Source organism: Electrona antarctica (genome assembly GCF_951216825.1).
Source record: "Electrona antarctica genome assembly, chromosome: 5".
Lineage (NCBI taxonomy): Eukaryota > Metazoa > Chordata > Actinopteri > Myctophiformes > Myctophidae > Electrona > Electrona antarctica.
The window spans coordinates 15,128,717-15,150,030 of NC_136810.1; the positions used below are offsets into that span (position 1 = coordinate 15,128,717).

The following is a 21,314-nucleotide window of genomic DNA, read 5'->3' on the forward strand; positions in this document are numbered from 1 at the left end:
AATTGCAGATGACATTTTCCTCCAGTGGAGCTGCTTGAGTTACGCTCTGCGTACGCCGATGTGATTGTCTAATGAGTGGTGTTGTATGGGATGGAAAAAGCCCAGATCAGGTCTTTTTGTGTGAATACCAAACTTCACTCTATTGTAATTGCATGCCACATGTTAACCAGTGGACAGGTAGTGTCCAGCAGGCCAAGGATAGGATAACATGGGGACATAACAATCAATGGACAGGATACGACTTAAAGGCGAATAAAATAAAACGTGCTGCGTGATGACGTGTAGAGATACACATCAATAAAAGCCAATACAAATGAAGCTCACCAGTTTGTTTCCCATGCTTCTTGTTGTCCCCCTCCACAGCTGGTTTTGATTAAAGAACTACTCCGTTTTTAATCTCATTCAAGATGACATCCAGACAGTGTATTACTTGTTTTAAACTTAATCATCACGCTAAAATATGTATATAGGTTGTGTATAGGTTAGAAATAAGCCACATAACAGTAAACTGGTACAGCTGGCCGACTATCTGACTTGTAAACAAATTTGCTACTGCGTAGCATAGCTACCGTCCCTAGCTACCGTCCCATCTACCGTTTCTGGTTCAGAAACATCAGAGCGGTGTTTCGGGTTGAAACAGTCTGAAACTTCAAAATAAAATGCCCACCATTTCCGTTTACACCTTTAAATATAAAATAGCCAAGCCGTACATGATTCTTTATGCCATGCGAGTTCTTTTAACCTTACCATATAGTTTTTTCCTGAGGTAAATGACAATGTCACGACCTCATTAAAGATGGTAAAGATACATTGTGTTCTTTTCCAAATTATTCTGTTCCCATCAGTGACAGTAGAAAACAATAAAAATTACCAGGAAGACGCCCTGAGGGTGAGGTCGCGTGCAGGCATCCGCCTGGGTGACGGCAGACTGCTGGGCGAGGGCTGGCGCTTTGGCATGGGTGGTCAGATCAACATATGGAATGAATTCTGGAATGAATTCAAGTTGGCACCTCGACAGAGTGCATTTTTAGTCTTTTACATGACCAGAACTGGTCAGCTCCATATGTGGAGATGGAGGCGTAATGTCACGAGGCGTGATATGGAGGCGTGATGTCACGAGGCGTGATGTCACAAGGCATGACCATATATGGAGGTGTGATGTGACACGTAAATGCAGGTTTTCATAGCAAATGCAACCTATACGGTCTCAACAATTAGTCACACCCGTAAACAAATAATTGAAATGTAATCATAGATTAAATGTATTCATTTAGATTAATTCAATGACATGGCCATGGTGTCTGACACACTCCACTTATTCAGTGTACCGTACCTAGAGTACATATAGTCTGCTCTTTACTGCATGGAGAACAACAACAAAGGGACACTTCGTATCCCCAGCGTCTGTAATGAATAGGCCGCATTAGCGACACTCAGACAAAGGCTCACACCGCCTCCATGAAAAGTACCCCATTTACTTCCCTCCTATGTGTGAGCCCTCTCTCGCAGGGAGCCTTCCCATCCACAATCATCCATAAGAAAGAACAATGGGAGCCCAACGATCCGGCTGACACTTATTATCAGATGGCTGAGAATAACGGTAATAGTGAATCATGCGGGGTAGGACGCACGAGTCAACCCAGCTGAGCGCTTCAAGATCTGTCAGTGAGTGTCAGTCCAAAAGGGAAGCCATTAACTGTGAGCTTCTATTCATGTCAAGAAGCACATAGCAAATGCAGCGTTTGGCTGTTACATGGCTTCCAGGCCGTGGCCATGAATATACATTGAAAGGCACTTTGGCTGACCTTGACTACACTTGGTTCATTATGCAAAATCACAGACAGGTTGAAGGCAGAACAGAAGCACCAACGTGTTTATACCTTCCCGTTCTTTTTTTTTCTTTTGCACGTTTGCCATCTCCATCACCGCGGAGGACCCGGCGCCTTGCATTTGAACTCCTGCTGCCGGAGAGAGAAGAGCGAGACCCCTGCAGATACACTCTAACTTGTATTGAGGGACACAGTGAAGCATGCTTCCAAAACACATCGATAGTTTATTCTCCCATCCACATCCTCTGCAAGCGAACGTGCTGCAGAATGAAGTCATGCTCGTCTCGTGTCCGAAAGTGGAAAGCTGATGATCAGCGGGGAATTCAGTGAATGCTTCTACTGCCCACCAAAACAGACAGATTTGTCTGCTCGAGTGCATTCCGAGACAATGTTGAATCGAAGCTATGAAAACGCTCTGATGCAGAAATGTGTTACCTCTAAATGGTCCACAATGTTGAATATATGTTGTGTTGAATATGTTCTGCCGATTGCATAGAACCCAGTATGTGGCATGTGAGGGAAAATGCCATTTGCGTCACCATCTCCTTCAAAGTTGTGCTCTTGTACATAATTGTCACGGTCAGGTGAGGACGCCTGTATCAGAGGGCTGCAACAGGAAAGGGAGCCCGCGGCGCTGGTATTAAAATACCTGCGGACGGGCGCGGGTGGTCAAGCCAGATACAGAGCTTATATACACTTTAGCAAAATATGAACGTCTGAGGAGAACGTTCCCTACTGCGCTGGACAATGCACAGGCATGTTCCAAAAGCGCATGCATAGCAACCTGCAGGATAGGTTTTATCATTAGCCGGTTGATTTTGTTAGCTTGTGACCCGCAATATCGCTGGTCTGGCATCCTACAGGTACCCGCAATAAAGAGCCTTTGGCTCTAAACGTGTTAAAGTGGCTAAAGTGCTCTAATCAAACATTAAAAGTCCATAGACTTGGCTAAAACATGACGTCACATTAAAAGTGCTCTAAACAAACATTAAAAAAGCCATGGAGTTGGCCACATGACGTAATTCCAAAAGGGGCTAGCGGACCTCAAAATTACCATGAAATCAATGTGCTTAGAACAACGATTACATAACAGGCAAAAGGAAACGGGCAAATACTGTGTCAGCTCAATTGTACTATACAACTATCTCCCGCTGGGTTTGCAGCTGTTCATTTAATGCTTCATTATTCTGTTTCTTTACAGAATAATCATCAATGCACCTGCAAAGGGCCCGAGCATCACACCAGTAACTTGGGGCGATGTGAACTCTGCTAATCAAGTGTGACTGTGATTGTTTGTGATCGTGCCCGATCAAAGCAAGTCCATTTACTTAAAACCCAATTCATAAGACAGACAGCTACATTGTACTTTTAAAAAAACACAGCATCAAACAAAGACACACACGGCTCCAAACCCTTGTCTTTCCCCTCGTGAAAATGACTCATGAAAGGAGTCTTTCATGATTTGTTTTGTCTGTCGTCGATGTTGTGGATGAAATAAAGCCGGTGTGATGGTGGCTGGCTGCCCAGGAGTCAAAGCAAGTTTAAAATGGGCACATCTTCTTCAAATATGTTCCAAGTTCAATTATTTACATTTCATTTGAAAGCTTGCATTCTGTACTTTCATATTCTGTAAAAACTAGAAAATGACCATGGGCTAGAGGGCTATTTGTGTCTCAAACCACTGTGCTGTGTCACATATGTCCATTTCCTCCCATGTCCCTTAGAGGATCCCCTCGATGAAGCCCAACGCAACCTTTGCCATGGAACTCGCCATGCGTTGTTGTGCGATGGGAAATTAGAAGGGGAGAAAAAAAGATCCAGGTCCATTACGCCATTGCCATTGCAAATGTGCTCTGGAAATGGCGGATGGGGGCATTACAATGGGGCTGGTCTCTGACACCATCTCTGTCTATCACTGAAATCATCAGAGGATGAAAATCAGTAATGGGGAATTTGTCTCAGCACAATGGACTGATGAGTGCATGAGTGGGCAGAGGCTCTGCGTTAATGACCACCCCAGGCTCAGTCACTGCCTTTGTAATACAGTATATTTCAAATTGAACTCATTGCTATGTTTTGTGCTACCGCCTGCATTCAGTAACACGCATGTCCAAACATACCCAATGCCATCCTCTCTCAAACATTATTTGTGCCTGTCATATACTTAATAAGGCTAATAAGTGAAATTTAGACATGATGTCTATAAGCGTAACTCAATATGGAGTTATGGACCCAATTAGTGACGGGCTTGCAAGCATGGAGCATGGAACGGATGCTTTGGTATCGATATCTCCTTTTCTATTAAGAGGAGATGGTTAACGAACCAATTTATATAGGCTTAGTGGTCTAGTCTAGTGTATTTGCTTTTAATAGATTGAGGTTTTCTGGCGTTTTTTCAATTGCTGAAGTGAGAACTTTGAATTTAAATGTGAATAAAATTAAAATTATCCACCTGTCTTCCTATGGAGACAGGTGGATAATGATGTGTTTCTTGGTAGAATAATGCTTATACACAGGGACCGTGACGTTCCAACCCATTCAATTTGAAAGATATATTGTCACTTTCAGGCAGAACCCTTGTATCTCCATATATATATATATATATATATATATATATATATATATATATATATATATATAAATTAATAATAATTATTGTCATTATTAAGCATTTTGTTTCTGGGGGTTCCTGGCACAAATCATTTTGAGGGGATCGGCAGCCAAATACAAAAGTTTGAGAACCACTGATGTAGCAACATGTGTTTTTCAGGAATAACTATTAGGATTTAGAAGACATTTGTAGAATTGGCCTCAGGTCTAAATGGGTTGTACTGCTGTTTGTATAGTGAAAACAGCAGCTTGCAACGCATCGTGAGTGATCCATCTTGTACATCTGATAAAAAATAAAATTCCAGGTACTGAGGCAAGTACTAAAGTAGCCCAAAATATAGCGAGGCTAGGTTGAAAGTGGTTAAGTCTGTGGGTTTTAATAAATATTCAACCAAAATGAAAAGTATCAACAAGTGACTAAATAATAACTACATTAGATCCATTGAAGCAGGCTATTTCCCCCCATTTTCTCCAAGTAATGGTTCCACCCAACAGAAACATTATTCATGTAGGCCTTTAGAAACAGTATATCCTAGATATGGGTTCACCTCTATATATTGATCGTAGGTCTGTTCAGTGAATATCTGTCATTATTGATCAGTGGAGTATGCCTCACACTGCCACTTTACAGTCAAAGTAGCTGTCATGTGCCAGTTAAGGAAAAAGAAAAACGACCAGTGTTTGTCTGTGGCCTAGATACTGCCTCAAAGTGATATGATACAAGGCTAGCTAAACACATGGAAGCGCAGCCAAAAAGAAAAGAAAACTACAGAATATAGGCTAGGTCATACAGAATATAAAATGCAATGCAACAGTCTGGGATATAAGAACAGACATCAAGCAATAGGCTACATCTCTTTGATGTCTGACTGTAGACTACTGCCGGTAGTTGCAAATGGGTTTAAAAAAATAAAATAAAAAAAGTTTCACGAACTTGGGCAAGGTCACGTCTTGAGGACAGGCTGGACTATTATGTACCGATAAGGAGGCAGATGAATGTGAATACTGGAAGCACGTTCATATTTTCCCTATTAGGTTACCACAGCCAGACAGTCAGGCCGGCCTGTTAGGTCTGTTATCTGGTGGTCTTATACTGTACATGTCCCTCTTCAGGGAGAATTATACTGTATTAGTGAGCTGATTGTGATCATGTGATGTGCACAACCTTGCTCACATCAAATGAGAGGCGAGCCCAAGACGGCCAAGCTACACCAGGCTTTTCTCGCGTTACCCTAAACGCGCGGCCCGCGCATGCTTTTTTTAAAATAGGACTGGACCTAAATTCAACACACGCGTTTAGGGCAAACGCGTGCGTTTTGTGCCGCGAAAAGCCTGGTGTAGCTTGGCCGTGAGAATGACATGATACAAGTATTAAACAGTCATCTGTGTCATTTTAGATTTCAGCAACATACATCTTTTCCAGAAAACTTGTAGGATTTAGAACAGTGGTTCTCAAAAATAGCAGATCAAACTCACAGCGAGTCACTTCAGGATGCGCTTCGAGCTTGTATAATCTGCTATTCAGTGTGTGGTCCCGGGACCCCAACAGGTCCTACAGGGCCTATATAGGACCTGTTGGGGTCCACGGACCACACATTGACTGTCTGTCATGCATGTACCAATAAAATTAGCTTGATGATATAATGACAACAAAGAAGATATGCTAGTGATTCATCACTGACTATGTTACCAGGGCATCTCTTGTTTACGATCACGTAACAGTGTGTCATGGCTGATTTATACTGCGTGTCTGGCGACCAATAAATAGCAGATCTACAAGCTCACAGCGCATTGCACTGTGAGCTTGTAGACCTGCTTGTAGACCTGCTATAAATCAGGCGCACATTTCAAAGCAGGGTCCTGTGGCAGTTAGGGCTAATAAATCAATATTATGCTCTAACATTTGAGGCTGAAATTGGACTCTCGTTTGTCATATAGCTTAAAATATGGGATGGGTTTTCCCCCTCCATGTGAAGAAGACATGCGACCCCCACCCCACCCCACCGCACCCCACCCCACCCCACCCCACCCCTTAATCATTCAGACTGACGACTCCCCGGCCTGAAGAGGAGATGACACTTTTAGAGCAGATTCAAAGGCAACAAATATTTTGGCCCTGTTCCCTTTTTTTAATGGATTATGGAAAGTGAGCACACAAGGATGCTATCTGTGGGACGGTGCTACAGTCAGAGCAGCACTGGTGGGAGTATACAATCCAAACCCAATTCAATCAATTAAGGTAGCAGCCTTGCGAAAGCAATTCTTCTTTTTTTTAATCGAGTTGATCATAAATTCTACTAGTCTAGATGACCCTCGGCTGCCAGGAGGGGGGCAGAGACATTAAAGGGAATCCTGTGATTAATTATGCCGTGCTTGGCGGGAGATCCACATAATCTCCAGAGCAACAGTTTCCTTCCACAAGATCCCGATTCCACGGACTATCCTCAGCGATACTGAAGTAGCCAATTCAAACATGCAGTACAGGATGCCCGTGCAGTTACAGCCTCTGAGTTTGCAGTTATGGCTTCATATGGCGCCCCTCTAAGTGGTTAATTAAATGGCAGCGGGGGTAATATAGACGCAACTCCAATTTATCACATCAGACCAAAGAGGAAATAATATTCCCCGAGCTCTCTCTCTCTCGGCTAAGCTTGATCTGGGGGCCGGCCCGGGAGGCATTGATTTCACTGTAATTTGCCTTTAGGTGACAGAGAATCTGCTGAGCAGTGGAGCACTGAAGCTAGCGAGCTATTCTAACTTTCTACATTAATTCACTGCTTAGGTGGAGATTAGCATCGATTGGTCTGCCCGAGGTAAGAGGGTGGGTGAAGATAAAGGACTAGTTTACAGCCCCCTCCTGCAGTACAAGGAAACACACAAGCGCTTTTCCATTTCCAACACTATTTGCAAGAAGCACTAACACGTGTTGTGGTACGCCGTGAGACATCCAGAAGGCCACATTGTCGCTCTTCATAGACTGGGGCTGATTTCGTTTTGGTGGTTGTGTGAAAAGAATAGTGAACAGTGACCACATTTAACTGATGGTGAAATGAACTGCATCACTGAGACATTGGGAGTGATGTTTTTGTTTATGGAGGGTTGGTGTGCGTGCGCGTGTGTGTGCGTGTGTGTGTGTGTGTGTGTGTATGCGTGTGCGTGTGCGCGTGCGTGCGTGCGTGCGTGCGTGCGTGCGTGCGTGCGTGCTTGCGTGCGCGCGTGCGTGCGCGCATGCGTGTGTGAGCTTTTTTTATTGCACATAGCATGCAGCATATTTGCTCATAATAATGTGGCAGCCAAGCGCTATATTCCTCATCTATTGCAATACATCCATACAATCCCATATAGTAATTCATCTTGACGCATTTGGAAGCTTTCAGGGCTGTTCGCAGACTCTGTAATTGGATTACATTTTACAATTTAGACACTCTACTACTAGTCCTTGGGCCGGATGAGATATCGTTGCCACTAAAAGGGACAAGACTTATGTGGTATAATTTTGTTCGTCTGCCATCCAGGATTGATACAATGTGTGATAGCAGTTTCAGAAGGGCAGCTGAATATGGTTTTAGGGGTATAATCTGATTATGCAAAACCATATAATTCATTGTTATCTAAACTCCAAAAATATTCACTTTTATGCACATTTCTGATGTTTGTACCACGCTGAACCATGCTGAATAATAATTCAGCATGTAGACATGCTGAATTATACTTCTCGAAGCCATACCGGGAAAATCCAATACCTGCCTTTCTGAAACAGGGTACATCTTAAACTTCTGAATTAAACATCACCACACAACTAGACTAAACTTAGAGATAGTGCCCACGCACGCACGCACGCACGCACGCACGCACGCACGCACGCACGCACGCACGCACGCACGCACGCACGCACGCACGCACGCACACACGCACACACGCACACACACACACACACACACACACACACACACACACACACACACACACACACACACACACACACACACACACACTGTATTATGTCACTTCTGGAGATACTGATGAAATGGTTCTCTGTTTAGCATTCCAAAACCACATCCCTTGTCCTATCTATCAGAAGCGTGGTACACAACACCGCACACGTTTTGTGGCCTTGGTTTGGGAGAGAACCTCTGTTAGAGTCTGTCACAGATTTACAGGATGTGACATTGTGATTGCCTTTGCTGGTCATGGCAATCTGAATGCACTGAAGAAAAACCCAGATTTTCAGGAGACATTCAAACAACTTGGCCAGACTTTGGATGTTTCAACAGAGCTCTTTGACCGATTGCAGTAGCTCACTTGTAGCTGGTACCTGTCTGGGACCACCTCCAGTGACATGAACGAGATCCGCTACCAGCCGCTACCAGCTTTTCTGTGCCAGGAGAAGGAAGGCTACATGGTGGAAGTCAACTTCCACCATGTAGAGAATGCCTATTTCTCCATGCCCAATGTGCCAATACCATACTCGAATATGGAGATGCTCTCTGCAGACTCAACCATCTGCACCAGATCCCATACAGAGTGGATGGACAACTGTAGATGGTGGACAGTTAGCAATGCAATGGATGCACACAGCCCCTGTACCAGATGTAGTCCTTGAGTTTTTGTGAAATCCATGATCTCGACCGCGGTCAAAAAATGATGATGGTGATGATTTGCTTAGTTATGCCATTCACTATACAATTTTATATCAGATAAAAGGGCCGAAAACAAGTAATCAGCAGCCATTTTGACATTGCTATCACATCATTTCATAAACTACAGACATGTAGCAATACAAAAATCACATTGTCCCTTTGTCCCTTTTTGTGGCAACGATATCCGATAATGAGGCATCTGGCCTATGGACTATACTGCGTCGTCGCACAAACAGCTGCCTCGACAGCAGCAATCAATTTGTGTCCAATTCCCTGGCTGTGCGGAGCGTCATCCTCAGATACTCAGCTACAAGCGTGCGGCAAGGAAGATGACCTTCACAACGATGCTTGTCCCTGCATAGCTCTTTTGCCTGGGCATAATGGTTAACCAATGGGAAAATAAAGTCATCATAACAGACAAAATAGAGGGTATTTATTCCCGCTTATCATTTCCAGTCGTGTGTGTGAACACTTTATTGACCACGCGTTCACCTTCCCCTCTGTGGCCGCGGGCTAATCGTTTGGAGATAATAAGTCATGAAAAGAAGTCGAGCCTGTGTATGCGGCACTAATGGCGTGCATCTCTCCGTGCTCTCGCTGCCTCGACCTCTCATTTACTGCCCCGGTCTGAACCTCCCCGGCCTATTTATATATCGTTTGTGCCGTAGTAAAGCGACCTCAACCATTGAGATTCACGCACAATAAGAGCCTCTTCGTCCCCAAGGGCCGGTGGCACAGTTGCCCATGACGAGGTAACGATGTGACTTCTCATCCGGCACTAAAGCCACATTGCGACATTGTTGCGCTAGTGTTGTTCAAATGTGCACCCGATCGAGCTCACAGCTTTTCAACACGTACAGTAGTAGATAGAGGAGTAGAAACACAAAGTCTCTGTGTTAAATGGTGCATTGATATAGAGCCTTTATAGTCCCAAGTGCTTTACAATGTGCATTACATTTACCCCTCCTTCACGCACACACATTTGCCTCACCTACGGCAGATGAAACCATGCAAGGCACCAACCTGCTCCTCAGGAGCAGTTAGGGGTTCATTGATCTAGCTCAGTGGTTCTCAATAAGTGGTCCGGGACCACCAGTGGTCCTTGAGGGGGTTCCAAGTGGTCCCCAGCTAAATAATGGAGAGTTGGTAAGTAAATTGACCTTTAAAGATCTTTAACTCGAGAGCGTAAAATGAAACCATTTGGTTTCATGTCATGTAAAAATGGGACCTGCTTGGCACTCAGCATCAAGGGTTGGATTGGGGGGTCAAATCTACTAATCAAATGACTCCCGAGCGCGGCACGGCTGCAGCTCACCACTCCAAGAGATGGGTCAAATGCGGAGAACCAATTTCACTGCGGTAACGTGTGTGACAATCGTACGACTTTGACTTTGACTTTGAAATGGTGTTCCGTGGCTCAAATGCCAAATAAATAATGGACCTTGATATGGAAAACGTTTTAAAAACACTGGTCTAGCTTGCTCAAGCACACGTTGACAGTGACACTGACCCATGGGGGAGCCGGGGATTGAACCTTCCCAAGTGGCCACTCTACCTCCTGAGCCTCCTGCTTGCCCCTTTCAGTATGTGTCAAACCATGGGGATAACAGCATGGGCAATGTGCGACAGAAACGAGGGCTACTAATGGTGTGCCAAGCACCTGTCAGCAAAGTAGCAGGTACCCCAACATAAGCTGTCACGATCCTCGTAGCCGCAGCTCGTGTTGCTTGTCCTTTCCTTCTGATCTCCAGTTGTTCGCCTGTCGCTACAAGTCAGCACGTATGCTGCTGACAGGACGCCACCTGGGCAGCTCCACTTCCATCACAGCTGATTTGCCTAAATAACGAGATCAATCTCCAGCAAATCTAAATCACCTGCAACCAGCGCAAACAAGCTAGACGATGACCTTGCTTTATTCGTTTACTTATTTATTCCGTTTAAAAAACACTTCCATTAACGTCTGCTCTCCAGCTATAAGCCCAATCAAACACCATGTAAATAAACCACTAAAGCATTATGGTCCTTTTGACAGATGTACAAATACATGTGCAACAGCTGGAGAGGATGGAAAAAGACAGAAAAGGATGGAGTTTCATCAATGGCCTATGTTCCTAGTAAGTAAGTATGTAGTATATCTCTGCTGTCGGGAGGAAACCTCATAACTCCAAAATGTTCATTTTTCAGGAAATGAAAAATATGCATTTTTCAGGAAATTAAGAAAACCTTATATTTTTAAAAACAAAGCAATACAGCCTCATCAAAGTTGGTGTTGTAACTTTATATATTGTCAATTACTTCCATGAGAGGGAGAGAGGTGGTGGAGTTAGTTGCTTTAGCAGACAGTTTGAGGGTCCAATGGAGTTAAGAGGTTTTGTCCAAAGCACTTTTTACTACTTTCCATTGGTTCAATATTTTCGAAACAACACACAGATGTAAAGGATGTTCAATAGCACTGATTTATGCCTTTAAAAACCTCAAAAATGGAGTTATGAGGTTTCCTCCTGACAGCAATGATATGCATTTGTGTCAGTAATCAAATCAATCAAAAGGCGCACGCACGCACGCAGGCAGGCACGCACGCACGCACGCACGCACGCACGCACGCACGCACGCACGCACGCACGCACGCACGCACACTATAGTGACAAATATACCCTGTTGATTCTTGATTCCTCCAGTTAGCATCGCACCTCGAGTTCTTTCACTCACATTACCTCAACTCCCTGAAACTCACTGGGTCCATATCCAAGTATATCTAAAAACAGGGGCTAATGAGCCCAAAAACACAAACCAGGCACACAGACGTACAAATTAAGGCAGCCCCCGGACGACCCTACGGCCAAGACGCCCCTCCCCCGGGCCCACCACACGCACCCTGACAATACACCAGCCACAATCATTTGGAGGCGTATGGAGATCATTTACAAAACTGCAGGTTAGTGCTGATTTAAATCAAGGTTCGCTCTCCTCGGGGAATGCTAATTACCAGACCTCACAGTGTTGTTGTTCCCTGCTCACATCCAGTAAATGTCATTACGATCCAAACAATCCACCCCAGGTGAACTGCAGAGCTAGCAGACCCTCCAGGCTATATTTTTTCTCTTGAGCTGTGAATATGAGTGTATATATATACGATGAAATATGGACCACGTCATACGCACATAAAGTATTCCGGGCTGTAATGGCCTCATAAAAAGGCATCCTTGCGTGACTCCGTATTGATGGAATCTACTGATTACATGACCCCTCATGTATCGTAGCTAGGTGGGGGTCAACCACTTAAGCCCTATATACTTCCTCTTATAGGACAAATAGTGGATATACAAGCAGATCTACGACCTCTCCAGGTTTTTTTTCCTACACGAACCACTTGATTGACTACCATCCCTATTCCGAGGAAAACATTGGCCCGAAGATAGCAGATGTACAAGCTGTGATGCGCTGTGAGCTTGTACATCGTCTATTTCCTTCTTCTTTAAACATTTTGGTCTAGTGGGGGGGAAAAAGAGCAGAACAAGTACACAGCCAATGGCCAATTTGACTAAGTACTGCTGAATTAAGTGGTTGAAAAGTCAACATGGCAATCCAACACATAAACAGAAAAAATAATGTGCAATCAAATAAACAAAAACAAGGTATCAAACAAGTCTGCTATCTATGAAATCTACGATAACTGCAACATCATGTTATACAGTAGTGGGGGTTCGCTTCATCACCCGCTCAGCTAAAGGGGTCTTTGGCCTAAACATGTTAACTGTTATTTTCTTTCCTCCTGCCTCGATCTGCTTCACCGGGCAGTGACTGATGGAGCTCAGCTGTGCCCTTTAGTGCAGAAAAAAGCGGGAAAAGGGGGGGGTGTAGCGAGGTTGTTGGAATGTTTGTTACAATGTGAATTCTCTAGAGACATAGAAGATTACTCAACATTTCAGCTGCTGGAAGACTGGTCTGACAAAAAAAAAAAAAAAAAGCAGACAAATTGCTTCAGCACCTTCCGATCGAAAACAGAAACTGCAGAGCGGGACAGTTTGAATGAAATGCTTGTTCCATGTAAAGGCGTCACATCGCACCAGTCAGCCAGACAGACAGACAGACGGAGAGCAGAGACACGCACGCACGCACGCACGCACGCGCACGTTGGTATTAGTACACTTGTGAGGACAGCAATATTTTAGGATTACTTTTTCCTACTTTACCATTTCTGGTGCCATTTTAAACCTAAGCCTACTACACTTCTAAATGCCTAAACCCTGACACCACCCTGAATATCTTCTCGATTGTACCATTAGCTCAAAAACAAATCTTTGTAAACAAAACACAACATTTATCTTGTGGAATCCAGGGAAGTGGTCTTCACCAGTGGAGTAACATTTACTCAAGTACTGTACTTATTGTGAGGTATTTGTTTTACTTGAGTATTTCCAATTTGCTGTACTTTTACTTCTACTCCACTACATCTCAGAGATGATCATTTACTCCACCACAATTTGAGAACGTTACGTTACTTTGTATATTTTGATTATTATTACAAAACATACATTAACTACTTCAGCCCTATAGGCCTATACATTTCGGCCATGCAGTTGATAGATCGTCTATTTTCAAATTATTGTTATACATTTTATACATTCGAAACATTGTGAAACCGGACAATCTGCATAATCAGTAGGCCTATATTTGCTACTTTTGGTAGTTTAAGTCCATTTTGCTTTTACCTTTAACTACCAGTAGTCTTTGTATATTGCAGTATTGATACTTTTACTTAAGTTAAAAATGTGAGTACTTTTTCCACCACTGGTCCTCACTAGCCGGGGCATATGCATATGCAATAGGGGCGGGTGAAGTGTGGCTGCGCCAGGCTAGGTCCTCACATGGTTGATTTCTCAAGTCCTACTGCACTTGTGTGGGGACATCTGGCCCTCATATAGCCTTGCTTGCTGGCAGGCGCACGTGCACGTACACGCACACGCACACGCACACGCACACGCACACACACACACACACACACACACACACACGCACACACAGTGAAAGTATCCTCAGCTTCACTACTCCTTGGTCAATGAGAGCCTGCATGGGTACATTTGAATTTGAAATGTCAACTCCAGTGATTAAATCGATGCAGAAACTAATCTTTTGTTGCCTTTGACCAAATGGTTTATAAATCCTCCAAGTGTTTCCCCCTAAGCAAGTGCTGGAATTCATCAATGCTAAACACACTCTGGTTCTCTCTCTCTCTCTCTCTCTCTCTCTCTCTCACTCTCTCTCACTCTCTCTCTCTCCGCCAACAAAAGGATCCGCTTTGATAGCGCCACCCCTTTGCACTGGTGAGATAAGGATGCTGAGCTGACATTTTTTTACCCTCTGAAATGTGAATATGAAATGAGGCCGCTGATACGGCGTGGATAATGGCATCGGCCCTGTTTAGCTACACGTCCCAATCTCTGACAAAGGATATGCCGTTGACGCACATTTTGGACACGTGTTTGGTGGATGAGGACATGGCAGAGAAAACACGAATTAGCCTACTGAGAGAGTCTGGATCATATTATATGCATGGGCACATACTGTACATGTGTGCACACGAAATAGAGAATGCCTGTGCATACTGTATGTATGTATGCGCACAAAAGAGAGAATGACAGCCTGTAGTATACTTGTGTGTATTTGTGTGTATTTATGCCTGTGCGTGCGCGCGCGTGTGCGTTAAGATTCAATTATGGGGTAGCCTATCACTGGCGTCTACTAGTAGAAGAGTTTTTTTAATAGCAATGTATTGCGTTTGTATTTATTAGGCTGGTCAGGTCCATATAATACGGATCTCTGAATGAATTTCACATGGCCAATTAGGGCACGTATCCGAAACATGTGGGACGGTTGGACGGAACAAATCCATTAGGTCGACGTTGAGATCGTAATAATAACAATCAGAGCCAATGATATCTCGGAACGAATTTCACAGGTCAATTACGGTACAGGTCTGTGTAGCCTATTTTCCACCAGTGAAGAGATCGTGCGTGCTCTAGCACGCGCGCACCAGACGTGCATACGTTTACTTTGTATGGGGAGAAATGGGGTCATGCATTCTTTTTTACGACATGCATGTCGTCTATTTTTTTTTTTTACTTCATCGCATCGCCTCTTTTCAAACGACATCGACATCGCAGTTACAATTCCACCGGCGGGCCGACAAAGAGTGAACCCTGGGAAGTACAGTACAGGAATGAAGTACAGTAGCGCGCCGGTCGTGGAAGAGTAATGTGACTCCACCGAGAGGACACCACCGCAGAGAACACAGAGGAAGAGCACCGACGCCGTTCTGCTCACAGGGCAGCCATTAATAGGAACGACATTAATCACCCCCCCCTCATGTCGGGCATACCTGCAGCCCTTGCATGCATGTGTGTGTCTGTATGTCTGTGTTTCCTCGATAAGGAACCTAGATCAGATACTATCATTGGACAATAATCCATGTGGTTGGTCACTTTGATGAGTGTCCGAACGAAAACACGCGGATGACCACGGCCCCGTAGGCGCTGTAATCGGCCTGGAAACCCTCCCCTGGGGGCTCAGCCTCATCTTAATCCCCCATAAGAAAGAGGAGCCAGATGGCCGCGAACAACTGCTGGAAGGCGAGGGGATGAGCGCATGCATGGAGATGCCAGGAGTGCCTCTCTATCACTGTTTACCTCCTGCTTCAAGTTACTTCTGTAAAGACCGGCGGAGCGGATGGCGGGGTGCATGTTCAAGGATGTGTCTGCGCTCACGCATATGCGTGATTATTTGAGAAGTTTGTACCTATGTATTGTGCGTGCGTGCATGTGTGTGTGCATGCGTGCGTGCGTGCGTGCATGTGTGCGTGTGTGCGTGCGTGTGTGCGTGCGTGCGTGCGTGCGTGCATGCGGCTACATTCAGAGAAGCGAGATACCAATACCCACTGTGCCTGGCATCGAATTACCCCCCCCCCCCCCCCCCCAGTATCTTCAGAGTCAGACCCTCCGCGCCAGTCACAGTAACATTGCGATTCCTGGAGTGCAACGCGGTCCCAGGGGTGTCAGGATACAAGCTGACCCCCACCCCCTTAACCCCACAGCGAGTCCACAGTGGGCCCACAGGGCATAGCTCTCCACCCAGGGAGGGAATGCTGCAAGCCTCGGTCGGACACGGAGTACCAGTCGGCCGGGGCGCGAATGACACTCAGGTCGTCAATGGCAGACAGACCGAGGAGACCACCAGCCCCCCGTCCAGGGAACAGTGTTTATTCATCATGAGCCAAGGGTGGGCGGAGGGCAATGAGCTTCAATATGCAGAAGTGGGCCGTATGGGTGGGTGGGTGGCATTAATTAATCAAATATTACAAGAGCTCAATTTATGCACAGCATGAGATGAGCCGTGCTGTGCGATCCCACAGCCACATGAGACCCGTCTGATGTTGAGTTGCAGCACGCGTGCCGTGCATTCATTATGTATGCATAGCGTACAAAGAGAGGTCCCTCAACTCTGTGGGGACCCCCCCCCCCCCTGCACCCTCTAAATTGATTTCTTACCACAGACTAAAAGGCTGTTTTAGTCTTGAGTCTGATGCCCCCCCCCCCCCCCCCCCCTCCCCCCCAACTCTCTATTAGTGGTATGTGGCAGCTGGTTATTAGCGGAGTGGTTCTGACACTCCAAAGGGTTAAGTGTGACTTGAGCTCACAGAGGACCCCTGGAAAGGAAAACGCTATTCTCCACAAATCCCTTTCTGACTGGCCCCGGCAGTCGATGTCAGGGTCACATTGACCGAGGTGGCCTTTCGTACAGATAGCTTCTGTTCCAGGAACCTCAACCTATAGCATACTGGACATGTGTTATAGAGAAAAGGTTACGGTGTCACCTTTAACCCACCTGGTCTGTATCTCTGATCTCACATTTTGCTGGGGGGGAAAAATGGCCTATTTATTTAGTAAACCATTTCAAACAGTATCTGTTGATGGCCAGTTTGCTCGCAGAGGAGACGCCCGTCGCGGCTGAGTAGTAAACCAACAAACGATACCCACAATGCAGTCCACTCCACAGAGGGCATATACTCCAGTCTAACCAATCGACCTCTGCCTTTGTAACATCAAGTTCTTTCAACTTCAAGTTCATTGCCAAGTCTACACCAGCAGGTATAAAAGAGTCGATTATTTTGTGCAAGCTTCCTCCGAATAGCAGTGGAGAGAGAATATGCGAAAAGCCTATAGAGGTATTATGTGATGTGTGTACAAGGCATAAATAAGCATGGTGATCGGGGCATCAAATATCAAAAACAAATATCAAATGTGCGTGACAGTGTTCAACAGCAAAATGTCAAAGGATAGGTATCAAGTGCTCATCGATGTAGGAGACTATATGCATCCATGTAGCTCCACCCACCCTTTCTTTAACAGTGAAGTTAGGGTCAGGCACGCTGTATAGCCCTTAAGCCATTTGCATGTCCTCAGTGTGAACCTTTCCTGCCTGCCATGCCAATCCCACTCAAGCTGCCCGAGTTATACTTAGCGACTGCATGACCGCCGCAATTAAACAGCAGATCTACAAGCACACAACGCATCACAGCTGCAACACACTGTGAGCTTGTAGATCTGTCATGTCCGTGTTGCGCCACAATCGCCACAACGTTGCAATTACTAAGCATAAATCACCCTATACACGTCTCCTTGTATTTGACAGCAGGACATCTTTTCTCCCAGAGCAGGGATAACTAAGCGAGACCAATACAGCTCGCGGCCATGCGGCCATGCCTCCTGGCGGTGCTGTGCATCAGCGCTAAATGGACTACACATAATAATGGGTAAATTATTCAAATGCTGGTGTATATCATCACCATAGCTGGGCTCTGCATGGTAGGGCCGATGTGCCCCAGTTAGCAGGCCCTGGAGTCATCGCAGTGGCAGTGCCATGGTGGGCAGGGGAGGTACAGACCCCCCCCGGCCCCATCCCCCCCAAGCGTGTTAAGGATGTTTTTCTCACTCTTAACGCTTCACTGCCTTCACACCAAAGGCTTGGCCTCATAAACTCTAAGCCCCATAATCCACTGTGTCAATGTTGGAAGGACCACCAACTTTCACAAACAAATGGGGTGGGGGGATTTGGGGGGGGGGGGGATTTCTACGAGGCAACAAGAGTGACAGATTGACATTTTGATTGGGAGTGGATTTAGACTGAAAGTGTGATCAATGTTAGAATGTATGCCAGAGCCAACACATTGAAATTACAATCTGACGGGGGTTCTTTGTCAGGGGAAAGCATGTCAGTAAATAAACAAGTTAAATAGCTCAATTATCCAATTTTCTAATAGAGTCATTCACGGCATTATCTCCCTGAGAAAAAAAGGTGTCTTCCTGAAATGACACCTTTGTCCCCGTCCCCCCCGCTCCCCCGCTCCCTCCCTCGGGTCAGTGGCGCCTTCACATGACATGTGGCTCCCCTCTTAATGGCCAGGTCATTACATGCGGTGTCCCTTTACATGTTTGCGGTGGCCCGTCAGTGTCACGCGCACCGACATGCCCCCCCCCCCCCCCCCATCCCCCAGTACTCAACACGCGCAGCATTTCAACCCCTGTGTTTGCTGTAAATCAGGACACGCTGTAAAACCATCCAAATGGACAACCCCGGTGACCCGCCGGCACCCCTCCAAAGCCCGGCGGACAACCCTGGTGACCCAATCCCCCCCCCCCCCCAGGCTTCAGCAACTTGACGACCCCCCCCACACACACACACACACACTTCCAGCCTCACACACCGGGGGAAAAAAAGGATAACGATGCGGTGCAGCAGCAGCAGCAGCAGTGCTCCTGCAACCCGGGGACAGCAGCTCATCCAGAATGAAAGGGCATGCATGAGCAGCCTGACGTAATGAACCGAAACACGAGAGCGCACACCGTCATGTCATGCTGCCTCACAGTGGAGATCCTGTCAGGCACAAAACCTCCTGCATGCATGCGGCACAACCAACCTTATCCACTTTCAAACGAAACAGTATAGCAGATCTACAAGTTCACGGCGCCTCGCGACGTGACACGACGTGAGCTTCGTAGATCTGCTTTTTTCCGTCATTCGCTGTACATCACATTATATATAGGGCTCAGCATCGTTCATAATATAATAGTTGCTCAAACCAGAAATAAAGCTTGTCTTGCGGTGTGCACACCAGCATCTCTTATGTGTAATTCTCATCAAAGAAGAGCAGGTGAAAAAAGTGCGAGAATTAAGGAGAGAGGGAGAGGAGAGCGAGAGAGCATGAGAGAGAGCGCCAGAGAGAGAGACAGAGAGCAAGAGAGAGAGATGCCAGAATAGAGGATATAGAATAATGAGAACACTTACCCAGAAGATGAGATTGAAGAAGAACATCATATACTTCAGACAGCAGAGGCAGCCTCTAGCCATGTTGCACTTCTTGAATTCTAAAAGGAACACAAACGATAGATCCAGGTAAAACACCACGTACTTGCTGCCTTTCGGGGAGCTGTACTTATTGCCGCTCTTGTCTCCCGTGCCACTGGCTTCAGCTGGCGCTGCCGCCGCAGCCTGCGCCTGCTGTGCGCTATTGCGCGGCCCCGTGGAGCCGTAGAACGCGCCGGCGGTGAAGCCGCGGCCGCCGAACGGTCGGCCGGAGGTGGAGGCGCGGGCAAAGTCGGAGTCACGGCTATCCACGGACGGGCTGCGGTGAATGGCTGACTCGTCACTGCTGGACTTCTCCATGCTCTAGAGCGGCTGCGGCTGATGATGGGGCGCGTGCTGACGCACAGTCTACCATAGTCTCAGAGGTGGCAACCACTTAGTCCTCCCGAACACGCGCCGCACACACACACACACGACCTGCAGAGCGCAGCGCAGAAGTTGACCCCAACCCAGGCAAAAAGGTTCTAAGCCCCTAAAGTGGAGACAGAGAAGGACTGGAACCTCCCGCTGGCTTACACTCGTCTGTCCCTTGAACGCGACCGTTCCTCGGTGGCCCCGGATTAGCGGCGGAAAGGGATCCCGCGTGGAGCATCACCCTACTTAAGGGAGGAGAGAGGGATAGAGAGAGACAGAGAGAGAGAGAAAGTTTGGTGCTATAGGCTCAACCTGTGCCCCCTGTGGTGTCACACAGCACTCTGCTCTCTGCTCTCTCTGTGCACAGCACTCTGCCTGGAGGGTGGGGTGGTGGTGGGGGGTATTCCAGTGGGAGTCAGACCCCCTTGTGAATCTCCAGCTCTCAGCTGCTTCACTTCCACATTCCTCTGCTGACCTCAGCACTAGAATCTCGGGGGCAGATGCGACAGCCGCTCCCCCCCCCCTGGTCCTGGTACTGTAACTCTTCCCCTGCACCACCAGGCTTCACTCCACTTGTTCTCCTCCTTGTTCTATTTCTCCTCTCCTCCTCCTCCGTGCGTGTGCTGCCTCAGTTCCCCCTCTCTCTCTCTCTCTCTCTCTCTATCTCTCTACACTCCCAACGTGCTCTCTGGTCCTCCACTCTCTTCTCTTCCTCAGTGTGCCTTCCCTTTCTGCTGTACCATTCTGCGCTCAGCAGCTCAGTCCTGCATGCATGTGCACTGCACTCTTTCTCAGTAGCAAGCGGCTGATGCGCTATTATCGGCAGCCGGCAACTAGCGGGCATTCCCTATCCCCCCAGCAAGAGCACTAAGCCTCTCACGCCCCCTCTCTCTCTCTCTCTCTCTCTCTCTCTCTCTCTCTCCGTTAGCCACTCCCCCATTACTGAGCAGTCGCCCAATGCGGCAGCTGCGAGCCGCCCGGCACTCCTCCCCGCTCTCTGGCTCTCTCGGGTCTCACAGTGCCTTTTAATAAGCCTCATCAGTACCTCTCGCTCCTTCTGACTATACAAGTTCAGCAGTTCTGGTGTCATGAAAATACACTAAGACTAGAACTCAAAACAAACGCATGAAGACAGCTTGGGCATATTGTGTTTGAAGGAGGAGCGGGGTATAGCGGTTGTGTGTGTGTGTGTGTGTGTGTGTGTGTGTGTGTGTGTGTGTGTGTGTGTGGGGTGGGGGGCATGAGAGCATATTAATAACATCTATTTAAGCATGTGATACTGAAGGCTTTCACTGTCAGCCTCAAGGGGGTGAGGGGGTATCAGCAACTATGATTTCATGTACACCAGGATAGCTGCTCACGTCGACCCCCCCCCCCCCCCCCCTACACACACACACACACACACACACACGGACCCGGTCCATATTTAAAGTCTCATAATTTTAATTCTGCACACTGTCAT

The 21,314-nt window shown here is 46.6% G+C and overlaps 1 protein-coding gene across 1 annotated transcript in view; it reads right to left on the minus strand.

Annotated features, from left to right (window-relative positions):
• The window catches only part of tspan9a (tetraspanin 9a), a 123,401-nt gene extending 102,754 nt beyond the window's left edge, over positions 1 to 20,647 (minus strand). The window contains exon 1 of the mRNA XM_079501543.1: positions 19,421 to 20,647. Coding sequence (XP_079357669.1) covers positions 19,421 to 19,798 — 378 coding nt within the window. The 5' untranslated portion in view covers positions 19,799 to 20,647. The remainder of the gene's footprint in view (positions 1 to 19,420) is intronic.
• Between the last annotated feature and the right edge of the window lie 667 nt (positions 20,648 to 21,314).